The sequence below is a fragment of the Camellia sinensis genome, chromosome 5 (assembly GCF_055761805.1).
Source record: "Camellia sinensis isolate YWXY chromosome 5, ASM5576180v1, whole genome shotgun sequence".
Taxonomy (NCBI): Eukaryota; Viridiplantae; Streptophyta; class Magnoliopsida; order Ericales; family Theaceae; genus Camellia; species Camellia sinensis.
In genome coordinates, this window is record NC_138965.1 from 62,141,023 (window position 1) to 62,162,554 (window position 21,532).

At 36.0% G+C, this 21,532-nt stretch overlaps 1 protein-coding gene across 3 annotated transcripts; it reads left to right on the forward strand.

The window, feature by feature from the left end:
- Positions 1–725: 725 nt before the first annotated feature.
- On the forward strand, positions 726–20,978 carry LOC114263782 (uncharacterized). Of its 3 annotated transcripts, none has more exons than XM_082868997.1 (9): positions 726–994; positions 2,386–3,017; positions 10,634–10,699; positions 16,250–16,378; positions 16,510–16,560; positions 18,915–19,055; positions 19,170–20,321; positions 20,413–20,496; positions 20,609–20,978. In XM_082868997.1, the coding sequence occupies exons 1-7, from the start codon at positions 820–822 to the stop codon at positions 20,229–20,231; spliced, it is 2,256 nt and encodes a 751-aa protein (XP_082725123.1). In that variant the 5' UTR covers positions 726–819; the 3' UTR covers positions 20,232–20,321; positions 20,413–20,496; positions 20,609–20,978. The 3 variants fall into 3 exon arrangements, with proteins under 3 accessions (XP_082725123.1, XP_082725124.1, XP_082725125.1); XM_082868998.1 differs by having other exon boundaries at positions 20,644–20,978; XM_082868999.1 differs by having other exon boundaries at positions 763–994; positions 1,996–3,017.
- The last annotated feature ends 554 nt before the right edge of the window (positions 20,979–21,532 follow it).

Consider the following 21,532-nt stretch of genomic DNA (forward strand, 5'->3'; position numbering starts at 1 on the left):
AAAAACTCAAAACTCAAAATACAACTCAAAAATCTTTTCAAAACTTAAAACTCTTTTCAAAATTCAAAATTTAAAAACTCATTTCAAAACATTTTTCAAAACTCATAGCGAAACAAATTTTCTCTTTTCAAAACTCAAATTATAATTCCACAGTCAAATCACAACTCTAAAAGGAGAATCACAATTTCAAAACTAAACCAAACAGAACCATGATTTTTAATTTTTGCTTAAAAATCATTTAAAATTTCACTAATTCCTTCATTAATTTCTAATTCCAACCCTCCTATGATTTTGTTAGTCTTGCTGCATTGGGGATTTCTAGTCCAAGAAGATAGTTAATTTCCTTTCTTATATCTCCAATCAAATAATCTTTAAATAAATCTCACGTATTATTAATCTAATTCTCCATCCTAAAAAACCAAACAAACATCGCTTTAAAAGCATATAGGACGAAGTGTAATTTAGGTCTCGTTTGGCAAATTAATATTTTAGCCAAAAAATTAAAAGTTATTAAAAAATTCAAAAAGTCTATAACGTCCACCAAAAAGTCAAAGATTTCATTTTCTCTCTACTTTTTGCACATCTTTTCATAAAAAATCAAAAAATCATCTCAAATACACTAATTTTTTTACCTCATATTTTAACTAAAAAATCAAAAAAAATACTAAAATAACCTGTCACAAGGGAGGCCTTACACTAAATTAAACTATCTCACCTTCACAGTAAATACTAAACTATCTCACCTCTAGTCTCTAGAGTCCTAGCCCGCAAATATGAGCAGCGAGTAGCAAATTTCGAAGGTGATTTTGAAAATGATTGATGGAGCAATCACACCTGGAAACCCTAAACCAGTCAGACTCTCTCTTTCCTTTCCCTCCTCATCGCAGAAGACACATTAAGAGCGAAACTTTTCTCACACTTGTTCGAATTCTATCTCATTGCCATGCCGACTCACATACTTGTCATTCCCATCAACAGGAGCGTCCAAAACAAGGTATTCATTCGTGTTTTCCTTTTCGTATTCTTTGATTGGTTCCTCTCAAAATCATACAATCACGCTATGTTTGTTTGAGTAGACATCAGCTTGTGATTGTATTAATAGTCTAATAAAATTATTAATCCGATATTTGATTAAATAATTGAAGTATGGACTAACAATCTATCTGATATCTCACATATGAGACTATTCAATCTCACAGAGGGGAGGGGTGTGATATAAATTAGAGTACTTGGTCAAAGTTGACTATCAGTCTCTCCTTATAATCCTAACTCTCAATAATAGGATACACAATTCAAAGTTGACTATCAGTCTCTCCTTATAATCCTAACTCTCAATAATAGGATACACAATTCAAAAGGATTTATAGTCCCATGACTATTAGCCATGGTAATGTTAATCTAACCTAATCTAGTCTGTCCAAACAAACATGGCCTAAGTTCGAGCGTTAATGATTCACTATTGCACTTTTGTCAAAATTTAACTCTATTTTCAAACCATTGGAATCCTGATTTTGATTCTCTCAAAATTTCAGTTCATTTTAGTGTATAAAAGGGGGAAAAAAGAGCTGACCACAGTACAAATACGTGAGCATCTCCAATCCATCACCTTTTCTTTCATCAAATTTAAATTTGATGAAAAAGTATTCAAAAATCATCTCCTATCCTTTCATCAAATGTTCATCAAATCAAGGGAGAGTCATTTCTCTCATCAAATTTGAATTTGATGAAAATTTGAAATGATGAAGCATTGGAGATGATTATTTTATTTTCCCATCAAATTTGATGAAAAGTGAAATTTGGATTGAGAAGGTAATTTTTTAAAAGATTTTGATGGAAGGATTGGAGTAGTTCATATCAAATCAAGTTTTTTACTTAAATTTGAAATCCAATTAGATGAAAAATTTGGTGAATGATTGGAGGTTTTAATTGAGTATCAATTATGCTAACTTCAGCTTAATGGTGAATTATTTATTTATTTATTTTTATAATAAGTAGACAGTGCTGAGAATGAATTGGGGCAAGCGACCCAAGGAGAAGTGTGTGGTGAACCAGTTGATCCTACTAGTATGGAGTCTGAAATCTTGTCAATTCAGAGGGGTGCTCTGAATTCGACACTTTTTGGTAGTGACGAATGTGTTAACGAGGATAGAATGGAAACATATGAGTTTGACCATATAAGTAGGATAAATAAGGAACTCGTTCCGGAAAATGGTATTAAACTTGTGAATAATACATTGGACAAGAATCCAAGTGGTAATGTTGTCTGTTTGATAGATAACCAAGAAGGCCAAAGTAGTCCCCAAGAAATTTGTATGGAGGAATCAGGAAATTTAGACGAGGAAAACTATAGTTGAAAGGTCACTGAAGCTCTTGATTTGTCTTTAGATGTAGATGTTTATGCTGAATCTTCAAGATTGGATGAGAATAATGAAGGAAGTTCATTTGTGGAGAGGAATGTGTTGAAAGAAGTGAACGAAATGGAGCTGATGGAATTGGAGAAATGGGTATCTGATTGTGGTGGGATAAATTCTCTTCTTCGTGTAACTGATGATGAAGAGATTGAAGAAGGAGAAATTTCAGGGGACTTTGGGGTTTATGACCAATCAATGGATTTGTTGCTTGAAGATGCTGTATCATTAGAAAAGAAGGTGGACGAGGTGCAAAATTCTGAAGCCATTAGTAATGATGAACAATTTACTTGTAAGAAACAGAAAGTGGCAAATCAGGAAGATACCAAATCTAATAAGAATTTTGTGGAGACAATTGATAATGTGGGTAAGGAAGTAGAATTAAAAATTCTAAGTAATATGCCAGAGATAGAGTGTAAGTTGGAAATTGCTGTTTTTGGGAAATATGGTGAGGCTGAACTGGCACATGGGTATGACTCTGTGATAGAAACTGTAAGAAACGAGCAGCAAACTGCTAGAGCTATTGAGGAGTTCAACCATCCAGCAGTGCCTGGCAAAATCTCAAGGGAAAATGCTACCAAAAATCAAAGCGCTTTATCCACTGAAAAGGTATGATTTTGATTTGTGAATTTCCTTTAACTGCTTATGGTGCAAGATAATTTTTTTTCACACATTTGTCTGCACGGGCCATTCAGTGTTGGTTACTTAAGTTGTCACTGTGATAATGTGTTGAGTTGCGACCTTTACTCACCTTTATTCAAAGGATTTGCTGAGCCCCTCCCTCCATGCTTCCAACAAAAAGAAAAAACCACCAATTTATAGCTTTCCACCCTGATGTTTTAGTAACAATAATGGAATAAAGAAGAAGATTATGGTTCATTCCTTAATATGGTGCAGTGGATCTGAGTAATTCTGGGATCGTCATGATATTTTGTTAAGCAGAGTCTAAAACTTCTACATATTTTCAGTATTTTGTAAGAAAAACTGATGTATTATTGATTGATATATTGTTGTTGTATTGTATTTATTACAAATGGTTCCTTATATAGATGTAGGTGTAGTGGATGGTGGTGGTAGGTGAGTGTAGTAGGTGAGTGTGTGGTAGGTGATGGTAAGTGTGTGGTAGGTGATGGTAAATTTTAACAGCCCCCCGCAAACTCAAGGAGGATAGAAACTAACCAACTTGAGTTTGGAGAGAGTAACAAAACAAGAAAATACATAAAAATAAAAGAGGATAGGAGACACTGTATGGTCGTGTCAGACCGTTGGTGAAGACACTGGATGGTGGTGTCATAACGTTGTAGAGGACACTGTATGGGGGTGTCATAACGTTGTAGAGGACACTGTATGGTGGTGTCATAACGGTGTAGAGGATACTGGATGGCGGTGTCAGACCGATGTAGAAGACAGTTTATGGGGTCATGTCGGACCGTTGTAGCAGACAATGTTGTGACAGTTTACGGAGTCTTGCTGGACCCTTGTAAAAACTAACCGGAATCAATGTCGGGACAGTTTACAGAGTCTTGTCGGACCCATGAAGGAGCTAACCGGAATCAATGTCGGGACAGTTTACAGAGTCTTGTCGGACCCATGTAGAAACTAACCGGAATCAATGTCGGGACAGTTTACAGAGTCTTGTCGGACCCCTAAAAAGTCGCACCCTCAAAAGGTGTGCCCAATCTTTCAAAAAGGCGTGCCATCAAAAGGCGTGCCCAATTCATCAAAAGGCGTGCCATCAAAAGGCGTGCCATCAAAAGACGTGCCATCAAAAGGCGCGCCCATATTGTCGGCGAGCGTCGAGCGGCGCATGATGCGCGTGTCTGCCGCTTCGTCATGTTCTATATAAATCAATGCGGAGGCTGAGGCAGAAAACCTGCTAAAATCTTCTGAAAAACTCTTCCTTGCCTGAGAGAGAAACTCTGTAATACGCTGTAACCAACCCGTCTCTGAAACACTCAGCAACATGGCCTCTTCTTCCCGTCCAGCTACCCAAAACATGGCCTCCTCTTCCCGTGGTCTGCTCACGCTCTTTCCAGAACTGAACGAGCCCACAAGAGAAATAACTGGTGCGGAGGCCAGTGAACCTCAACCAAACACCTCTGGTTTTGCTCCGTTGAACTTTCCGATGCGGTCGGTGGAGCAAAAAATGGCGGTGCAAACTGATATTGAGGCCAATCAGTATACTCTGAAGTCATGTGTGGAAACCATGACTGCGGTCACAAACTTGTCGCACCGGCTGCAGAGCAGGACAAATGAGGTGCAACAGTTAAACTCCCAGCTGGCTCTGCTCCAACGCATGTATAAGGATGCGCTAGCAGAGATAAGTGTGCTAAAGGCAGAAAACAAGGAGCTGAAGCGGAAGGCCACCGTTATGTTCCGATTTGGAGGGCCGCCATATGCTGTAGTGGAGGAGCAGGGAGGAGTGAATGTGCTTGGTGGATTAGGAAGCACAGAGGCAGCACCGTCAAGGACCGCCCAGGACGGAGGCAAAAAGAAGAGACCGGCGGCAGAGTAGAGAAGAAAAATCCCACTGTGGGTGTGGTTGTTTTGGTGTGTTTTTTTTTTTTTTTTTTTTTTTGGTGTAAAATTGTGATCGGGGTTGATCCCGGCATGAATAAAATGAGTGTGGTGTGCAGTTGTGTTTGTTGGTTGGTTTTTTTTTTTTTTTTTTTTAATATATATATAGATATATATATATATATATATGAAAAACGAAAATGATAAATACGGGAATAAGAAGAAGAAAAATTTGTCAAAAGGCTGAGGGACATGTCACGTGGGTGTATGAGAAGAAAAGGCAAAAGAAAGAAAAAAAAAAAGAGGAAAATTCAAACAACAAGACAAGTTGATGGAAACTGGTGGGAAGAAAAAGTGAAAAGAGATGATGGATAGGTAATAAAATAAAATATAGAAGCAGTGGGTTAGTGGAAGAAAAGGTTAAAATAAATGGTTGGAAATATTAAAAGAAAGGGGGATGTTCTGGAGTAGAGAGAGAGAGAGAGAGAGAGAGAGAGAGAGAGAGAGAGAGAGAGAGAGAGTATGTTTCCCTCAAAACAGTGTGTATAATAATTAGAAAACTTTGTTTTCTTTTCTCGTTTCTGGTGAGTATTGACCTTTTATTTCTAAATAGTGAGTGAGAGAGAAACAGAGGAGAGAGAGAGAAGCAGAGTGATGGGTTGTTCGAAGATTTCTTTCTCGGCGGCGGCGATGGTGGTGGTTGTGCTGATGGCCACAACAACAACCAGAGTGGCGGAGGGGCGACCAACGGCGTCGTGTGCTTCGAAGCTGACTCCATGTGCGAATTACTTGAACGTAACAAAGCCACCAGCCTCGTGCTGTGATCCACTCAGACAAGCCGTGAATCAGGATCTTCAATGCCTCTGCAACCTCTTCAACACCCCTGGCTTTTTTTTTGGAAAGTATCGGCATCAACGTCACCGATGCCCTTGGCCTCGCCTCCAGCAACGCAGAGTTTGGATGGCGACGAGCGTAGCCGTCGTGAATGGCCACACCGATCAGGGTTGCAAATTGAAGTCCGGCCTCAAATATCTCAACCACGGTAAGCAACGCTTCTCCTCCTCCTCCTCCGCTGGATCTGGAGGTGATGCGTCGGATCTCCGGCCACTCGCCAGCATGGTCGGATCCGACCTCGGCGGGGTCATGGGGACTAGCAACGGAGAGGAGAGAAGGAAACAGGCCGATGATTCCCTCCGGCAAGTCATGTACTTGAGCTGCTGGAGATAAGACTAACTTTGCAACCCATGCAAATCATTAAATATCCTTTGATGGGGTTCTAATTTGTTGGATATAGGAAACAAAATCCTGTACTAAGTAGCAAATCCCTTCAACGTTGCTTTTAACGCACAAGGCCACTCTAACTTTAATTAGTTCCTGCAACTCACCAAAATTTGGCTGAGCATTATTGAATTTACACTCATTCCTATGCTTCCAAACAGACCACACCATTGCCAGCAACAAAGCTTTCCACAATCGTGCTTCCAACTTTTTATACTTAAAGCCAGCCCACCATTCCAACAATCCTATCAAAGAACCTGGTATAGCCCAGTAAATTCCCCACCAATTCATCAAATGGGACCAAACCTTCCAAATTAAAGGACAACCCATCAACACATGATCAATTGTTTCCAAGTCAGTGCTGCAGAAAATACATAGGTTGCTCATATTGGCTCCAAGCACACCAAGCCTTTGAAGATAAGTAGAAATTTTGATCCTACCCTTCCACACTAACCAGCCCAAGAATTGGACCTTTGTAGGAGAGATGTTCTTCCAAAGCAAATCATGAATATGAGTATACATACCAGTTGTTGAGTCACTTCTCTTGCAAAGTGTAGACACCAAAAATTGGCCAGATGATTAAGCCTTCCATTTGAGCCAGTCATCATGGTTACTCAACACAGGGAGGCTGCATTCAACAAAGTATACAGGCTTTTAACCTCCTCTTCTTCCCAAGCAAATAATGGTCTTTTGAATCTCAAATTCCATCCATCAGAATTTCCTTTCTCTTCAATACAATCCTTCAAAGAAATGAGTTTATCAATTGACAGATTGTATAATCTGGGATAATCTTCTGAAATTGCTCTGATCCCAAACCACACATCATTCCAAAATTTAACTCTATTCCCATTACCTATAATTACCTCTGAATTAGTTGCGTAAAAATCCTTAAGACTGTGATTGCAGTCAGCAACAAACAATATGTCCAGCCAAGTCCTAGAGTACTTAGCCTCAAGTTTCTGACTGGGAAACCATCCACCACTAGAGATTCCATATTTATAGCAGATGGTTCTTCTCCATAAGGCTTTGGTTTCAGTTGCAAATCTCCACCACCATTTTGCTAAAAGGCAATCATTAAAATCTCGGACCTTCCTTACCCCCAGACCCCCTTGCTTTTTACTCTTGGTTACCTCTTCCCATTTCACCAAATGTATCTTCCTTTTCAAATCAGAGCCTTCCTAGAGAAAGGAAGCTTGGATTCTATCAAGAGCTCTTGCTACACCTTTAGGTAATTTGAAGAGAGACATATAATATATTGGCAAGCTGGACAAAACTGATTTGATGAGTGTAAGTCTACCACCAAAAGAAAGAAATCTCCTTTTCCAAGATGCACACCTCTTTTGACACTTCTCAATTATAGGTGCCCATTTCAGAAATCTATTTAATTTATTTATCTATTTATTTTTCTTGGATGATGATACAATCAAAATCGATTAGTTATGCAATCAAATATTGACTGTTAAATTTTGGGTGCGACAAGTAGACAATTGAGTCCCACCAAAATGATTTAAGATGCTATATAATGAGATTTTTATCTCGGGCGTAAGTTTTAAGAGTGTTCAGTTTCTTATTTAATTAAGTTATGCTTTCTTATTTGGATAATAAATTCCAAAATGTGATCTTGTAAATTGTTTAGTCCTCCCTTTTTTCTTATGAACCCAAAGGTCCCATTAAAGTGGAAATTACACAAAAGTAGTCACTTACATGTTTGTATTTAATTTTTAAACAATAAAAGTGGGTTTCTCCAAATGTGAAATTACACAGTTGGCCAATCCGCACTATAGATGTTTTGGATTTTCTCTCATTCTGGAACAAATATGAACAAAAACGTAACACTCAAATATAACACTTCAATACAACACATTAAAAAACTCCTTAATGTACTTTTCTCAAACATAACAACATAACACTCCAAAAAAAAAAACTCCTTAGTGCATTTTTTCCAAATGGACACTCCAATGTAACATACAAAAAAAACTCCTTAGTATATTTTTCCTAAACGTAACAATCCAATTAATATAATCCCAAACGTAACACTCCAATGTAACAAACACAAAAACACTAAAAAACTTCTTACTGTATTTTTTCCAAATGTAGCACTCATAATTTGAAATTATACATTTGCCCAAAACTTACTAAGAAATTTTTGTACTCCTTTTGGAATGGTTTGAAGAATTACACATCCTTTTTTTGAGTGTTACATTGAAATGTTATGTTTGGGAAAAGTACACTAAGGAGTTTTTTTTTATGTATTACATTGGAGTGTAACATTAATGAGTTTTTTTGGAGTGTTACGTTTGGGAAAAGCATATTAAGAAGTTTTTTTTCGAGTATTACATTGGAGTGTTACAGTTTGAAATTATAGATTTTCCCAAAGTTGTGTACTTCTTTTGAAATGTTTGAAGAATCCCGCATCATTTTGGAAATGTTTGAAGAATCTCGCATCATTTTGGAAATGTTTGAAGAATCTCATATTTCAAGTCATTCCAAATAAAAAAAATTCTCATATAAAAATTCATCCCAAATTTGATTCCCATATGTTGTGTATCTTACCTTTCTAGCGCGCGCGCGCGCGCACACATACACACACACAAACAAAAAATAAAATAAAATAAAATAAAAAATAATAATAATAATAGAAATAATGGTATAACCGTAAATCTAATTTCCAAATAATATATTAAATCTACATTTTCAAAATCAATAGGATGGGACTAATTGGTCTATAAGAAAATTCTTGAGACTAAACGGATCATCATTTCCTAAGATGGGATTTATAAGTAAATTTTCCTTCTTATTTTATTATCTGATTTTCATAAAGTTTGAAATTGGGTTGGTTTTTGAGTCTAGCCATAAAGTAGTTTGTTTGACTTGGTGTCTACGGGTTCTATTTGGCAGAAGGTGCAACCTGTATACATAAGAAAACTATCTCATCCTATGAAGCATGGACGTGTCCCTGAGGCCTGCATATGAGTGTCCGACGAGTGTCCGACACGTGTCCGACACTCTCCCTTGCGTGTCCCCCTTTTTTTTGGAATTTTTTCAGTCGGACACGCCATTGGACACGCGAGGACACGTTTCAGACATGTAGGTGGATCGAAGAAGCCCTAGAACTGTTGGAGAGGAGAAAGAGAGAGAGCTAGAGATAGATCGAGGGGAGAGAGAGGGAGATAGATCGAGGGAAGAGGGAGACAAATCGAGGGAAAGAGAGGGACAAATTGAGGTAAGAGAGAACAAACCCTAACCCGTTCTTCTCTCTTCTTCTTCTCTGTTCTTTTGTCTTTTGTCTTCTGTCTTCATCTTCTCTTCTGTCTTCATCTGTCTTCGTCTTCTTCTCTTTCTTCTCTTCTCTTCTTCTTATTTCATTTATTCTCTGTCCTCCCTTTTCTGTCTCCTTTTCCTTTTTTATTCTCTCCTCTTCTTTTTTGTTTTCTTTTGTTTTATTATTTATATCCATGTTTTTACTAAAATTTATAAAATAAATTATTTTTATTTGAAAAAAATCAATTTTTATTAAACAAATTTAGGTAATGTGTTCATTAATTTTATTATTATTGTAATTTTTTTAGGAACCAATATTAGCGTGTCGTGTCCTCTAATTTTTGAAAATTAGCATATTTGTGTGTCCGTGTTGCGTCCTGTGTCCGTGTCCGTGCCCGTGCATCATAGATTTCATCTATACAACAAAATCTATTCAAAGCCCTCTGTAAAATCCCAAAAGTTGGCTGAAGGACGGATTGACAATCCCCGAAAAGTTCAAAGAAAAAATACAATAATCTATTTTTTAAAAACTAATCTAAATAGGGTATTCCTTTCCATAAAAAATCTTCTATCTTGTTTGCCCCACACTGACCACATTAATGCAAAAGGAACCAACCACCAGGCTTTCCTCCTCCCCACTCAAGCACCTCTCCAAGAGTGAAGAACTTCCTCACCCTTACAGGAAACACCTATTCCACACCAAATATAAGGAGGAGCAAAGACTATAAATCCTACTCCACCTCCAAATGAATAAGAAGATGGCTAACTAACTCCCTATTGTGCTTACGATCACATATACATCTGCTGCAATGAGACTTTAGTGAATATTTTGAAAAATAAAATACCTCGAATCTTTATATATGCTTTTACTCACACAACCCAAAAAGATTAGTACTAGTTTTTTGAGCACCATAGATTGTTGAATTGAGTTTATATTGCTTAGATTTATATTTCTTTAACCAAAAATAAGATTTTTTTTATGAGTTCTCAACTTTGATCTGATTTTTATTTGAGTGCAACAATGGTTGTGGCTATGATTCTCTGCCTAGGCTATAGTAATTGTTTTCTGAATCATTATGCGACATCTGTTAGATATATAACCCTCTTTTTTGTGGTTACATTTGGTCTATATATATTTGATCTGGTATGAACTTAGTTATCTATAACAGGATGCTGGTGTTCGCAAAGAGAAAAAGCGGGGTCCTAAAACCAAGGAAAACAAAGCAAAGAAAAAGGTATACATTTGTTTCTTTATATACTTCTAATCTTTGGCTGAACTTTGTATCTTATCTAGGTTTTTTCTTTATGGTGTAAGAAAAACACATGTTGACAAAAAAAAAAAAAAAAATCACTATGCCCATCAAATATTAGACTTGTGCCCTTTAAAATATTGTTAATTTTCAATATTAACAATTAACCCTTTAAACTATTTAAATTGTTTCACTTTGCCCAAAGGCATTGATAGTGGTAGAATTGTTTGATGAAAAAACTTTACTTTACCCATCGAACTATCACATTTGTGTCACTTAAACTTTAGCCCTTGAACTATCAAATTTAATAGTTAACAGTTAACACCTTAAATTATTAAAATTGATTCATGTTTCCCTAAATCGATAACGACCTTGTAATTTTTTAAGTAAGGTCACATGAATTGGCCACGAGTGATAGTGCAAGTAGCACTAAATCCATACCAGTTTTGTGCACATGTAAATGAACTTCATCTTCTCTACCTTTAAATTGTTTAATAGTAAACCGAATTTTATGACAAAACAAAGTGAGGATAGAAAAGCATGACAAGATATAGAAGCTTGAAAGGAGAGAAAATGGAAGTAGATGAAGTCATTTGGAGGTTCTAAACGATTCATCCACAAATACACAAATTGCAGCATTATTGTCTTTCCCTTGTAGTTGCTATAGATTTGGTTGGAGAAGGGCCCTCTTCTCTCTCCAACCGATTCATATGGTCTTCTATAAAAAAATGTAATGTCGTTAATGATTTAGGGTAAAGTGGATCAATTTTAATAGTCTAGGGTGTTAAAAAAAGCTATGTAGCATAGATACAAACATGTGACACAACACAGACACTTGGATGTGGTGATTTTCAAAAAATGAAGACACAATGTGGCTTATATTTTTATAAATTTATTATATGTCAAATATATGAGTAGTTTATTCAAATGTAATGAAAGAAAAACATAACACCAATTAAAAAGTCATATATTTCATAACTTAGCTTTAAGTGGTATGAGTTGTCATACCTTAAACCTATAGTCATGGGTTCAAGCCTTACCCACCTTTTTGTGTGACTATTCCCGATGATATTTCTATTGAAACTTGAAAATTTTTGGATAAGAAGGGGGTTGTTTGGTTGACTAGGATATTTAGTTAAATTTTGTTGACTAAGAAAATGCCAGAGGAGTGAATGAAAAATATTTTAGTGCCAATTTATAAGAATAAAGGAAATGTCCAGAATTGCAACATCTACAGAGGAGTCAAGCTAATGTGTTATATAATGAAAGTGTGGGAGAGAGTGATGGAACGTCGATTGTGAAATATAACAGAGGTGTTAGAGAATCAATTTGGATTTATGCTTGGTAGATCAATAATGGAAGCGATCTATCTTTTGAGGAGAGTAATAGAAAAGTATAAAGAGAAAAAAAAAAGATATTCATATGATTTTTATCGATTTTGAAAAAGTATATAATAGAGTGCCTCGGGATATAATTTGGTGGGTGTTAGAAAAGAAATGGGTGACAAAATGCTACATTGATGTGATTAGGGACATGTATGAAGGTGACCACTATTAGATTGCTGGCTGGAGAGACAAGTGAATTTTTAATTAATATGGGGTTACACCAAGGATCAACCTTAAGTTCTTATCTTTTTGCTTTAGTTATGGATGAGTTGACGAGAAATATTTAGGATGATGTGCCATGGTATATGCTTTTTGCAGATGATATTGTGTTAGTGGATGAGACTAGAGAAAAAGTTAATACTAAGTTGGAGACTTAGAGAGAAGCACTTGAATCTAAAGGATTTAGGATAACCAAAACTAAGACAGAGAACATGGAGTGTAATTTTAGTAATAGTAACAATAGAAACAGAGGAGAAGTGAAGATTGGGAATTATGGACTACCTAAGAGTGAACTTTTTCGTTATTTATGGTGGTTTATCACAACGGTTTGGGAGATTGGAGCAGATATAGTCTATAGAATTAAGGGAGGGTGGCTTAAGTGGAGGAGTGCGTCCGAGATACTGTGCAATAAACGAGTGCCCACTAGATTAAAAAGAAAGTTATATAGAATGGTTATTAGACCAGCGATGTTGTATGGGACAGAATGTTTGGCAACTATAAAACAACTTGTAGATAAGATGAGTGTTGCTGAGATAAGGATGCAAAGGTGGATGTGGCAAGACTAGAAAAGGCAGGGTGGCTTAAGTGCAGGAGTGCATCCGAGATACTGTGCGATAAACGAGTACCCACTAGATTAAAAAGAAAGTTATCTAGAATGGTTATTAAACCAGCGATGTTGTATGGGACAGAATGTTAGGCAACTAAGAAACAACATGTAGATAAGATGAGTGTTACTGAGATGGGGATGCAAAGGTAGATGTGGCAAGACTAGAAAAGACAGAGTTATGAATGAGTATATTCATGAGTGGGTAGGAGTAGCACCGATAGAAGATAAGACGAGAGAGAATAGATTGAGGTAATTTGGTCATACAACAGAGACTAACAGAGGCGGTAATGACGAAATGCAATACAGTGACGGTAGAGGGAAGTATTAGGAGCAGGGGCATACCTAGATTGATGTGGCTAGTGTAGTAAATAGATATATGAATCTCCTTAATTTGACTAACCAAATGGCCTTTGATAGAGTCATGGAGAAGAAAGATTCATGTAATTGACTTCATTTGATGGGATTTAAGGCTTGGTTTGGTTTGGTTTGGTTTGGTTATATTTCATAACTTCAATATTAAGATATCATTCACGTTATAATAACATGATAAAGAATGTAAAAACAATTGCAGCACATTGAAATGCATGTGATGTATTCACCTTATATATGTTTTGAAATATATTTAACGTGAACAAGTTGCATTCTAAAGAATGTAGAACATTGTTACTATGAAGAGATTAATCATATAGGTTGTGTTCGGAAGGACCAAGAAGTATTGGCAGAGTATTCTAGAAGTGCCAGTGAAGTGTTTAGTATTGTAAATTTAAAATTTTAATTAAAACACTTTGAGTTTTAGGAGTGTCTGCAGAGTGTTATGTCCAACATGCATGCCTCTTCTATAGAAGTGCATTGTTAGGGGTGTTCATAGGTTAGATTGACTCGGGTTCGCCCTTGACGCGTCAACTGAACCGACACCATCTGGTTAGGAAACCATTCACCCACTGTTGGCCGCCTTCTTATTCAAAATCGACCCCCTCAAACCATTCAGTTGTTGAGAAGTTCAAATTATAACTTAGACTCGCTGTTTCTCTTAATGTGATTCAAAGTTCAAATCAACAAATATTAAACCTCATACACACAATATGTACAAATTTAAACAAACTCACAATCTCACATATAGATCTGTGAGAGACGGAAAAAAGAGAAGAAAATAGGAGGGAGGGAAGACACACCGACTCCATCGATCGACACCACTACACAATCACTCGTTGCCATTGATTCCACCACTCTTCACCATCTTGTCCATCGATCAACATCACACATCCATTGATCAACACCTCACAACCATCGATCAGCACCACCACACAATCACTTCCCATCAGGGGAGAAAGAATAGTTCTAAAAGTGAGGGTTTGTTGCAATGGAGGAATCCGTGGAGACAAAACATGAAATCTGTGAGAGGAGAGAGGCTGAGAGAAACGGTGAATTGTTGGTTTGAGAGGTAGAGAGAGAGTGAGATACAAAGAGGGATGAGAATGTGATAGAAAGAGATAAATGAGAGAGAAAGATGAAAATTAAATGAATAATGAATGAAAAGGAGAGAAAAAAAGGTATGTTCCATTGACTTATGTTACATGGACTTTTGTATGGGTGTTAGGTGCGGGTATGTATCTAGAGGTCGGACTCATCAAACCATAAATTTAAGGGTATGTGAATTCGACAAAAAAATGTCATATTTTTGTATATTTAATCAAATATGTGAAATAAAATGGTGCTATATGTAACCTACAGTGTCGAAAAGACATTTATAGCAATTATACAATAATAGTGTTATATATAATTATATAAGAAGTGTCCATTGAAAAATATCCAACACTTATCCCATACCCTTGTTTAAGTGTTGGATATCCGACGCGGATATTTGATTTATTTTGAAGACTCTGTGTAACATAGCCATTGACCAAAAAATTATTAAATGAATAATAACTAAAAGAAGAGGAAAGCATGTCTATTCCACTATGGAGAAATCCCATCTTCCAATGAAATTACACATGTAAAGATAATAAATTAAAAATACAATAATAATCGGTTGGTACGGGTCTCGCAGGTGTAATTTACGCCAAGTTGTATATTGACTTTAGGTTCGAATCCCTTAGCCAACAAATGTATACCTTGAGGCCACGAACCGCAAGGCGTATGCCCTGTTTCGGAAGGCTTGTTCGGGTTGTAAGGACTTAGTTTGGTATGCGTAAGAGGGCCCTGGATACCCTACATAAAATAAAAAATAAAAAATAAAATAAAATAAAATAAAAATTGTATGTTGACCAAGAAAATGATTTTTTGCACTCTTTCAATCCCATAGCCGACCACCGGTTTCGGAGCCGATTGTGATGGGTTGAATTGAGTCGGATCGGTCGGTTTGACCAGGTCAAGTTGGTTTTTGAACAATCCTAGTTACCAGAAAGCTTTAATACCCTAGCAAATTACGTTTTGGAATGCACGTTGCGGAATATGATAAATTTTCATTTAAAAATGATAAATTTAGCCATTTAAAACGATCCAAAAAGTTTTTTCCAATATATTTCTTGTAGGTTTCTCCTAGTTAAAAAAATAAAAAAATAAATAAAAAATAAAAAAAAATTCAATATGATAAACTAAAATATTAGGTGAATGAAGTTTTGACATACAAAACATAAAAAAAATGGGTTATAATGCTCATAGAAATGTGTTGCTACCAAACCAATTGGAAGGAAAAAAAATTTGACATTTTATTAGTTTTTTAATTGTTAAAACAAAATTATTCTAAAAGTACCTTAAATTCTTATAGTATAATCTATACAAGTCTACTGCTAAACCAAACCAAACCAAACCAAACCAAGCCTTAAGTCCCATCAAATGGGGTCGGCTCTATACAAGTCTACTGCTATCTTATCATATTTTAGAGCACATGGTGTGTTATGTTCATGTTCTTGTTCCACATACTGGAGCAATCAACATTCTAGGTAACACAGTTCTGTGCTTCTTAAAGGACTAAATTGAAACATGATAGTTTGAGGTACAAAGTGAAATTTTTCATCAAACAATGTAACACAACAATGATTTATAGCAAAGTAAAACAATTTTATAGTTTAAGGTGTTAATTGTTAAAATTGATAGTTTAGGTGCAAAGTGACAGAAGTGTGATAGTTTGAGCCCCAAAGTAAATTTTTCCCTTACATTTAATAAATCTGGTACTTTATGATGCTTTGAATATTTATTTTACACATCACACACCAAGTTCAGTGTAGATCAATACTATTATAGTTGCCATGTACAGTTTCAATCTATATTACATTTTTTTTTTTGGGGGGGGCGTAACTAATTTGTCTGATTTGCATGTTGCAGCAAAAGGAAAGAATCAAACGAGCAGAAAAGAATAGACGTCTTGGTGTTAAAAGGTTAAAAATCCAACCAATATTGAAACCAAAAACAGTATCATATTGCCGTCATTATATGAAGGGAAGATGCCAAGAGGTTGTAATAGTAATCTATGTTCTGTCTTTCTTGACTTGTCTAATTTTAGGATGGAGGTTTCAATTTCTTAGAAGTCTCACTTATATGCATACTGATGACACTGCTTTTATTTTATTCTTTTTGTTGCACAGGGTGGCAAGTGCAAATTTTCACATGATACAATACCCTTGACAAAATCCAAGGTATGATCATGTAACATTTTAACTAAGCACTCTTGTGATTCAACAATTGCATTTGATTCTGATTATTATAAGAACAGTTGATTGTTGATTACTACTGGAGATGTATCATTAATAATTAGTGCTGTTTCATTCTGTTACCATTAATAGTTAGCTCTGTTTCATTCTGACTAATAGTCCGCTTATAGTTGTACCTTAGTTCAATAATTGACTAGTGAGATGCTTAAGTAGAATGAACACTCTAACAAGGAGCCGTGTCTATGTCAAACACTGACATTTCTCTGGCACTGTTGGTGACGTGTCCCACACTTAATGATTGTGTTATAATTTAAAAATAAAAATTCATAATTTTAGACCATTCGGTGATACATTTTTAACAATTTGACATCACTTCTTTAACACTCTTCAACAAAGAACAATGTTAAAATTCTTAGGAATGCAACTCATGCATCTGAAAACATTTCTAAGGAGAATGCACCATATGCTTGATCAACATGACGTCAAATATGCATGCGTAACTTCTAACATAGGGAAATAATAAAGTAACAAAGAGTTTTAAAAAAATGTAGTGAGAAAGCAAGTAATAAAAGTGATTATATAGATAATATTTTTGGAGCTTTATTTCACATTTTTTCTATATTAAGTAGAAAAAATTATATAATCGATCAAATCACATGTTTTTTAATATAATATGTAAAAGTTATATTATATATAATATGTCTGTGTTTCTTGTTCGTGTGTATGCGACATAATTGGACATCAATTTTGAGCACAATGGAGAAAGTTTCTTGGTACAAAACCATCTCATTGGTTATTCAAATTTTGGAATTGATTATTAGATGTTCGCAACCACAATGTCCAATTTGGTGTGACCATTCTTTGATATTCTCACATCAAAAGAGGATCGAAAATTTCCCCTTAACACAATGGCCCTTGCTAAGGGGCATTCGTGAACTCCCTCTCCCTCTCATTCACGAGGGGCTTTATGCTGTGTAGATTAGGAAATTTTGGAGAATCTTTGGTTTGGTAAGTTGAAAATGGTTACTTTTGCTTATACTATTCAAGCACCTTCAAAAGTATCAAGTTTTTTTTTCTCTTTAAGATTAAGCTTTAGTAATGTTAAGATTCTTTCCTTCTCTCACACACACACTCACTCAAACCCCACTCTCCCTAAAAAAACAAAAAAAGTAAAAAAAAAAAAAGGGATTTTTGGGCTTTTAGTACATGGTCTCATTTGCTGCTGAATCCTAGTTTGATGCAAGAATGCCTCCTCTTTGGAGGGTCACTAATCTTATGCTAAACATTAAAATGAGGCCTTATTTTGGTGAGTTTTTAAAAAATGAGACCTTCAGCAATAAGAGTTTTTAAAAATGTTCTTGGTTGGCCTTAGGCGATAAGAGAAGTGGCCTAATGGTTGAGCCACCTTCTGAGGCTCACCCTAATCTCAAGGACCAATAATCTTTCTTGTTTTCATAGAAGAGATCTATTTTTATTTTTATGAACCGCATGCTCTTAAAGAGGATGGGTCTCTCTGGCAACTACTTCTTCCACCCAATGTATTCTTCCACTTTCTTCTTCTTCTTCTTCTTCTTCTTCTTCTTCTTCTTCTTCTTCTTCTTCTTCTTCTTCTTCTTCCACACATTGGATTCTTCCACTCTTTGATGGGCCGGCACTTATCAATTCTAAGATTTGATTTCTGTTTGGGAATCGACATTGGTCTCCATTTTGGCAAGTACTTTATGCTGCCTTCAATCTTGTATTGATATGCTTTTACATGTAGGTTTCTCCATTTCTTTTAGGTTTTTGTTCTTTTATTCCAAATAATTATGACAAAGATAGCTGACTGTGTAGACTGAACATTTGCAACTGTCAAGGGTTCTGATGGTTGATAATACCTAGGGATGGCAATAGATTTGGTTTAGAACAGCGTGGCCCGGTCCTTGCCTTGACCCTCACAGAATTCCGCAACCTTTGCTTGTCCCAGACACTGCTAATTTCCCCAAGTGGAGATGAAAGAATATCTATGACTCACTATTACATGTCACCTACAGTTAATTTACTTCTCATTCCAAGTGTTTGATTTGGATTATGTGCAGTTTTGAATGATTTTAAATCGGTGGTAGTTCAGAAGTTAAACTTGTTCAATCATGTGTACTTCCCTCACCAATGTAATTCATCCATATTTCTTACTACTTTTCAATGTGCATAAATCATACTGCTGAATGGCAAATTCATTCCTGAAACATACTTATCATTCTTATATCAAGTCAAGTTGTTATTTTTATTGCTCAGCATCTCTCTCTCTCTCTCTCTCTCTCTCTCTCTCTCTCTCTCTCTCATGGTTTCTGGTGTTGCAGGCATGTTGTCATTTTGCGCGTCACTCATGCATGAAAGGCGACGACTGTCCATTTGATCATCAACTCTCCAAGTATCCCTGCAACAATTATTTGTCCAACGGTTTTTGCAGCAGAGGCCCTGACTGTATGTTTTCACACGAGGTGATTTTATTTTTTTTTCAAGTTTTGGTTGGCTTTGTTTAGCTATGCTTTTCTGCATGTGTGGCCATACTTATTGCCTTATTTGGCTTACTTATTCAACTATATTTCTCTCAGATGCCACTCACAGAAGGTTCCCCAAGCACTACAAATGCTTCCAAACCTGAGTTGAAGTTCTCATCCCTGCTAAGGGGTACAAATTCTGAGAAGCAATTGAACTTGAATAATTCCTTTCATCAGAAGGTTGATTCTAGTAAAAACACTAAACAGAATGTGGTAGAGACTATACTCAAACGTGCTGTACAGACACAACCCAAGAGAATAAGCAAGCTTATGTTTGGGAAATTGGCACTGGACAATCCAAGTAAGCTTAATCAAGTCGGATCATCTCCAATAACAGGTGTTGGTGGTGTCAAAGTTGGTCTTCCGATGATCCGTGGTACACTGGATATGGCGCAAAACTCAAATGAGATTACAAAGAAGACAGCTGCAGTGGAATCAAAGGGAATAAACTTCCTGTCATTTGGCAAAGCTCCTTTAAAGGATTGTGGTATTCCAAAATCAACTTCCTTTGGTGATTCTAACAAGGATAAGCAAGCTGCCTCATCTCCAAAGAAGGATGTTGGGCTCAAAATTGGCAATCAGACGGGCCAAATCACAAGAGACGTGGTACCCATCTGGAGTGAGATTCCAAAGAGAACACCTACTATGCCACCCCAAGGAATAAACTTTCTTTCGTTTGGCAAAGTTCCATTAGATCATCCTAAGGATAATGATGTTGTGTCATCTGTTCAAGAGAGAGAAACTGCACCTAAACGTCAGATCCCCAGTTCAAAATCATGGAAGCAACTATCTTCTTCACTTCCTTTAGGTCAATCTGTGGATCAATTGACAGATGAGCATGGTAAAGACACACCAAGTTCAGCGCTGAAGGCACTCTGGTCAAATATGCCAAATGCAGCTCAGAAGGAACGTCTTTCAAACATGAGGAACTCAGCACAGAAGGCACTCATGTCAACGTTAGCTTTTGCAGCTGAGTATGAGTCTAGAATTAAGATGGATTGTCCTCCTGATGTCAGCTCCAACTTCAATAAGGAAAGCAGTAGTTCACAAAATACTTCAAGGGGGTCTACAATTTTGGATTTCTTGTATGGCAATGGTAGTAAAACCAAGCAATAAAGAGAGGTTAATGTAGTATTGTACTGCTAATGATAGTGATCCCTACAGTCACTAGTCTTCACCTTCTTTTTTTTTTATAGCAGCAACAAGGCAAGTATTGTTTTTTCCTGAATTTTAGCTATGGAAATCATTCTATCTTATCAAGTTACTAACAGTTTTCAATGCTTTTCATACTTGGCAGCTGATATAATAGGCCAAAGGATTCCTCCTGTAATTTATTTTGGGATGTGAGTGGATTACAAAGCTGTGTTTTTCCAAATCAAGGGTAAAATACTTCTCTTTCTCTCTCTCTCTCTGAGACATAATTTTGATATATATATATATATATATATATTCTAATCACTATAAATAAATTACATGTAATTCTTGGACTGCAGATTTTTGAAAGGTTCAAAGTTTATTCTTCTTGTAGGAAGTATGATGAGTAGGATGTTTCAACAAAAAAAAAGTATGATGCCTTTGTCTAAAGCACAGATCAGAATCATATAATGGATGCAGCTGGTTGAGGTATTGGCATGGTGTGGAGCTTATTTTTTCTCCCCTTAATTTGCTTTTATGCATATCCATTGTATGATGTCAACGAGACTCGGTCAAATTCCTTCCTCTTGATTAAAAACAGAAGAAAAACAATTAGATTTAAACATTTTGATTTGTTTTCTCAAAAATCCATTAGCTAAACCAACTGCGATTTAACATGGTTGGCTAGAACCCTTGAATTTTATTAAGAGATCAAAAGTTCGATTTTGCCACCTTTTTCCTGGCTACAGCCAACGATTTTGACAAAAATTGAGACACTGTAAAGCTAATATCTGTGCAACAGTTTTTCAAAATGTCTTCCAAATTAATACTACATTGTTCATAGTCATAATAGCCTTGAATTTGATGGATGGTAATAAGAAAAGTCTGTTAGCTCCGGTTTGTTTAGCAGGATTAATGGATTTAAAAAAAAAAATTAAATTATTTACTTCATTTAAATAAACGAGTTGAGTTTATTCATGCTTGAGTTCGACTTGTTTATTAAACAAGTTTAAAAGTTCAACTTGAATTTGTTTATTTACTTAACTAGCCGAACCTAACTCATAACTAAATTCGTTTGCTGCCTCATGTACAAGTACGGCTTGTGCTTAACGACTAGTGATGTTACATTTTTCACTTGTCTTATAACACAAACACTGCACTCAAGTTGCCCTTTAATTCAATGAGCTAGAGCACGTGGGGTTGATTTTATTCATTTATTTATACTTTTTTGTGATGCAATAACTTTGGCGGGGCATTTCTCTAAATAAGTTAAAATAGTAAAT

Excerpts from the sequence above, each read along its gene's own strand:
- LOC114263782 (XM_082868997.1), top strand. The coding sequence starts at position 820 with ATGGAGCAATCACACCTGGAAACCCTAAACCAGTCAGACTCTCTCTTT. Across the intron at positions 995-2,385 it reads ACAGGAGCGTCCAAAACAAG|ATGTAGATGTTTATGCTGAA; the intron begins GTATTCATTCGT and ends ATTTGTCTTTAG. Across the intron at positions 16,379-16,509 it reads TGAAGGGAAGATGCCAAGAG|GGTGGCAAGTGCAAATTTTC; the intron begins GTTGTAATAGTA and ends TTTGTTGCACAG.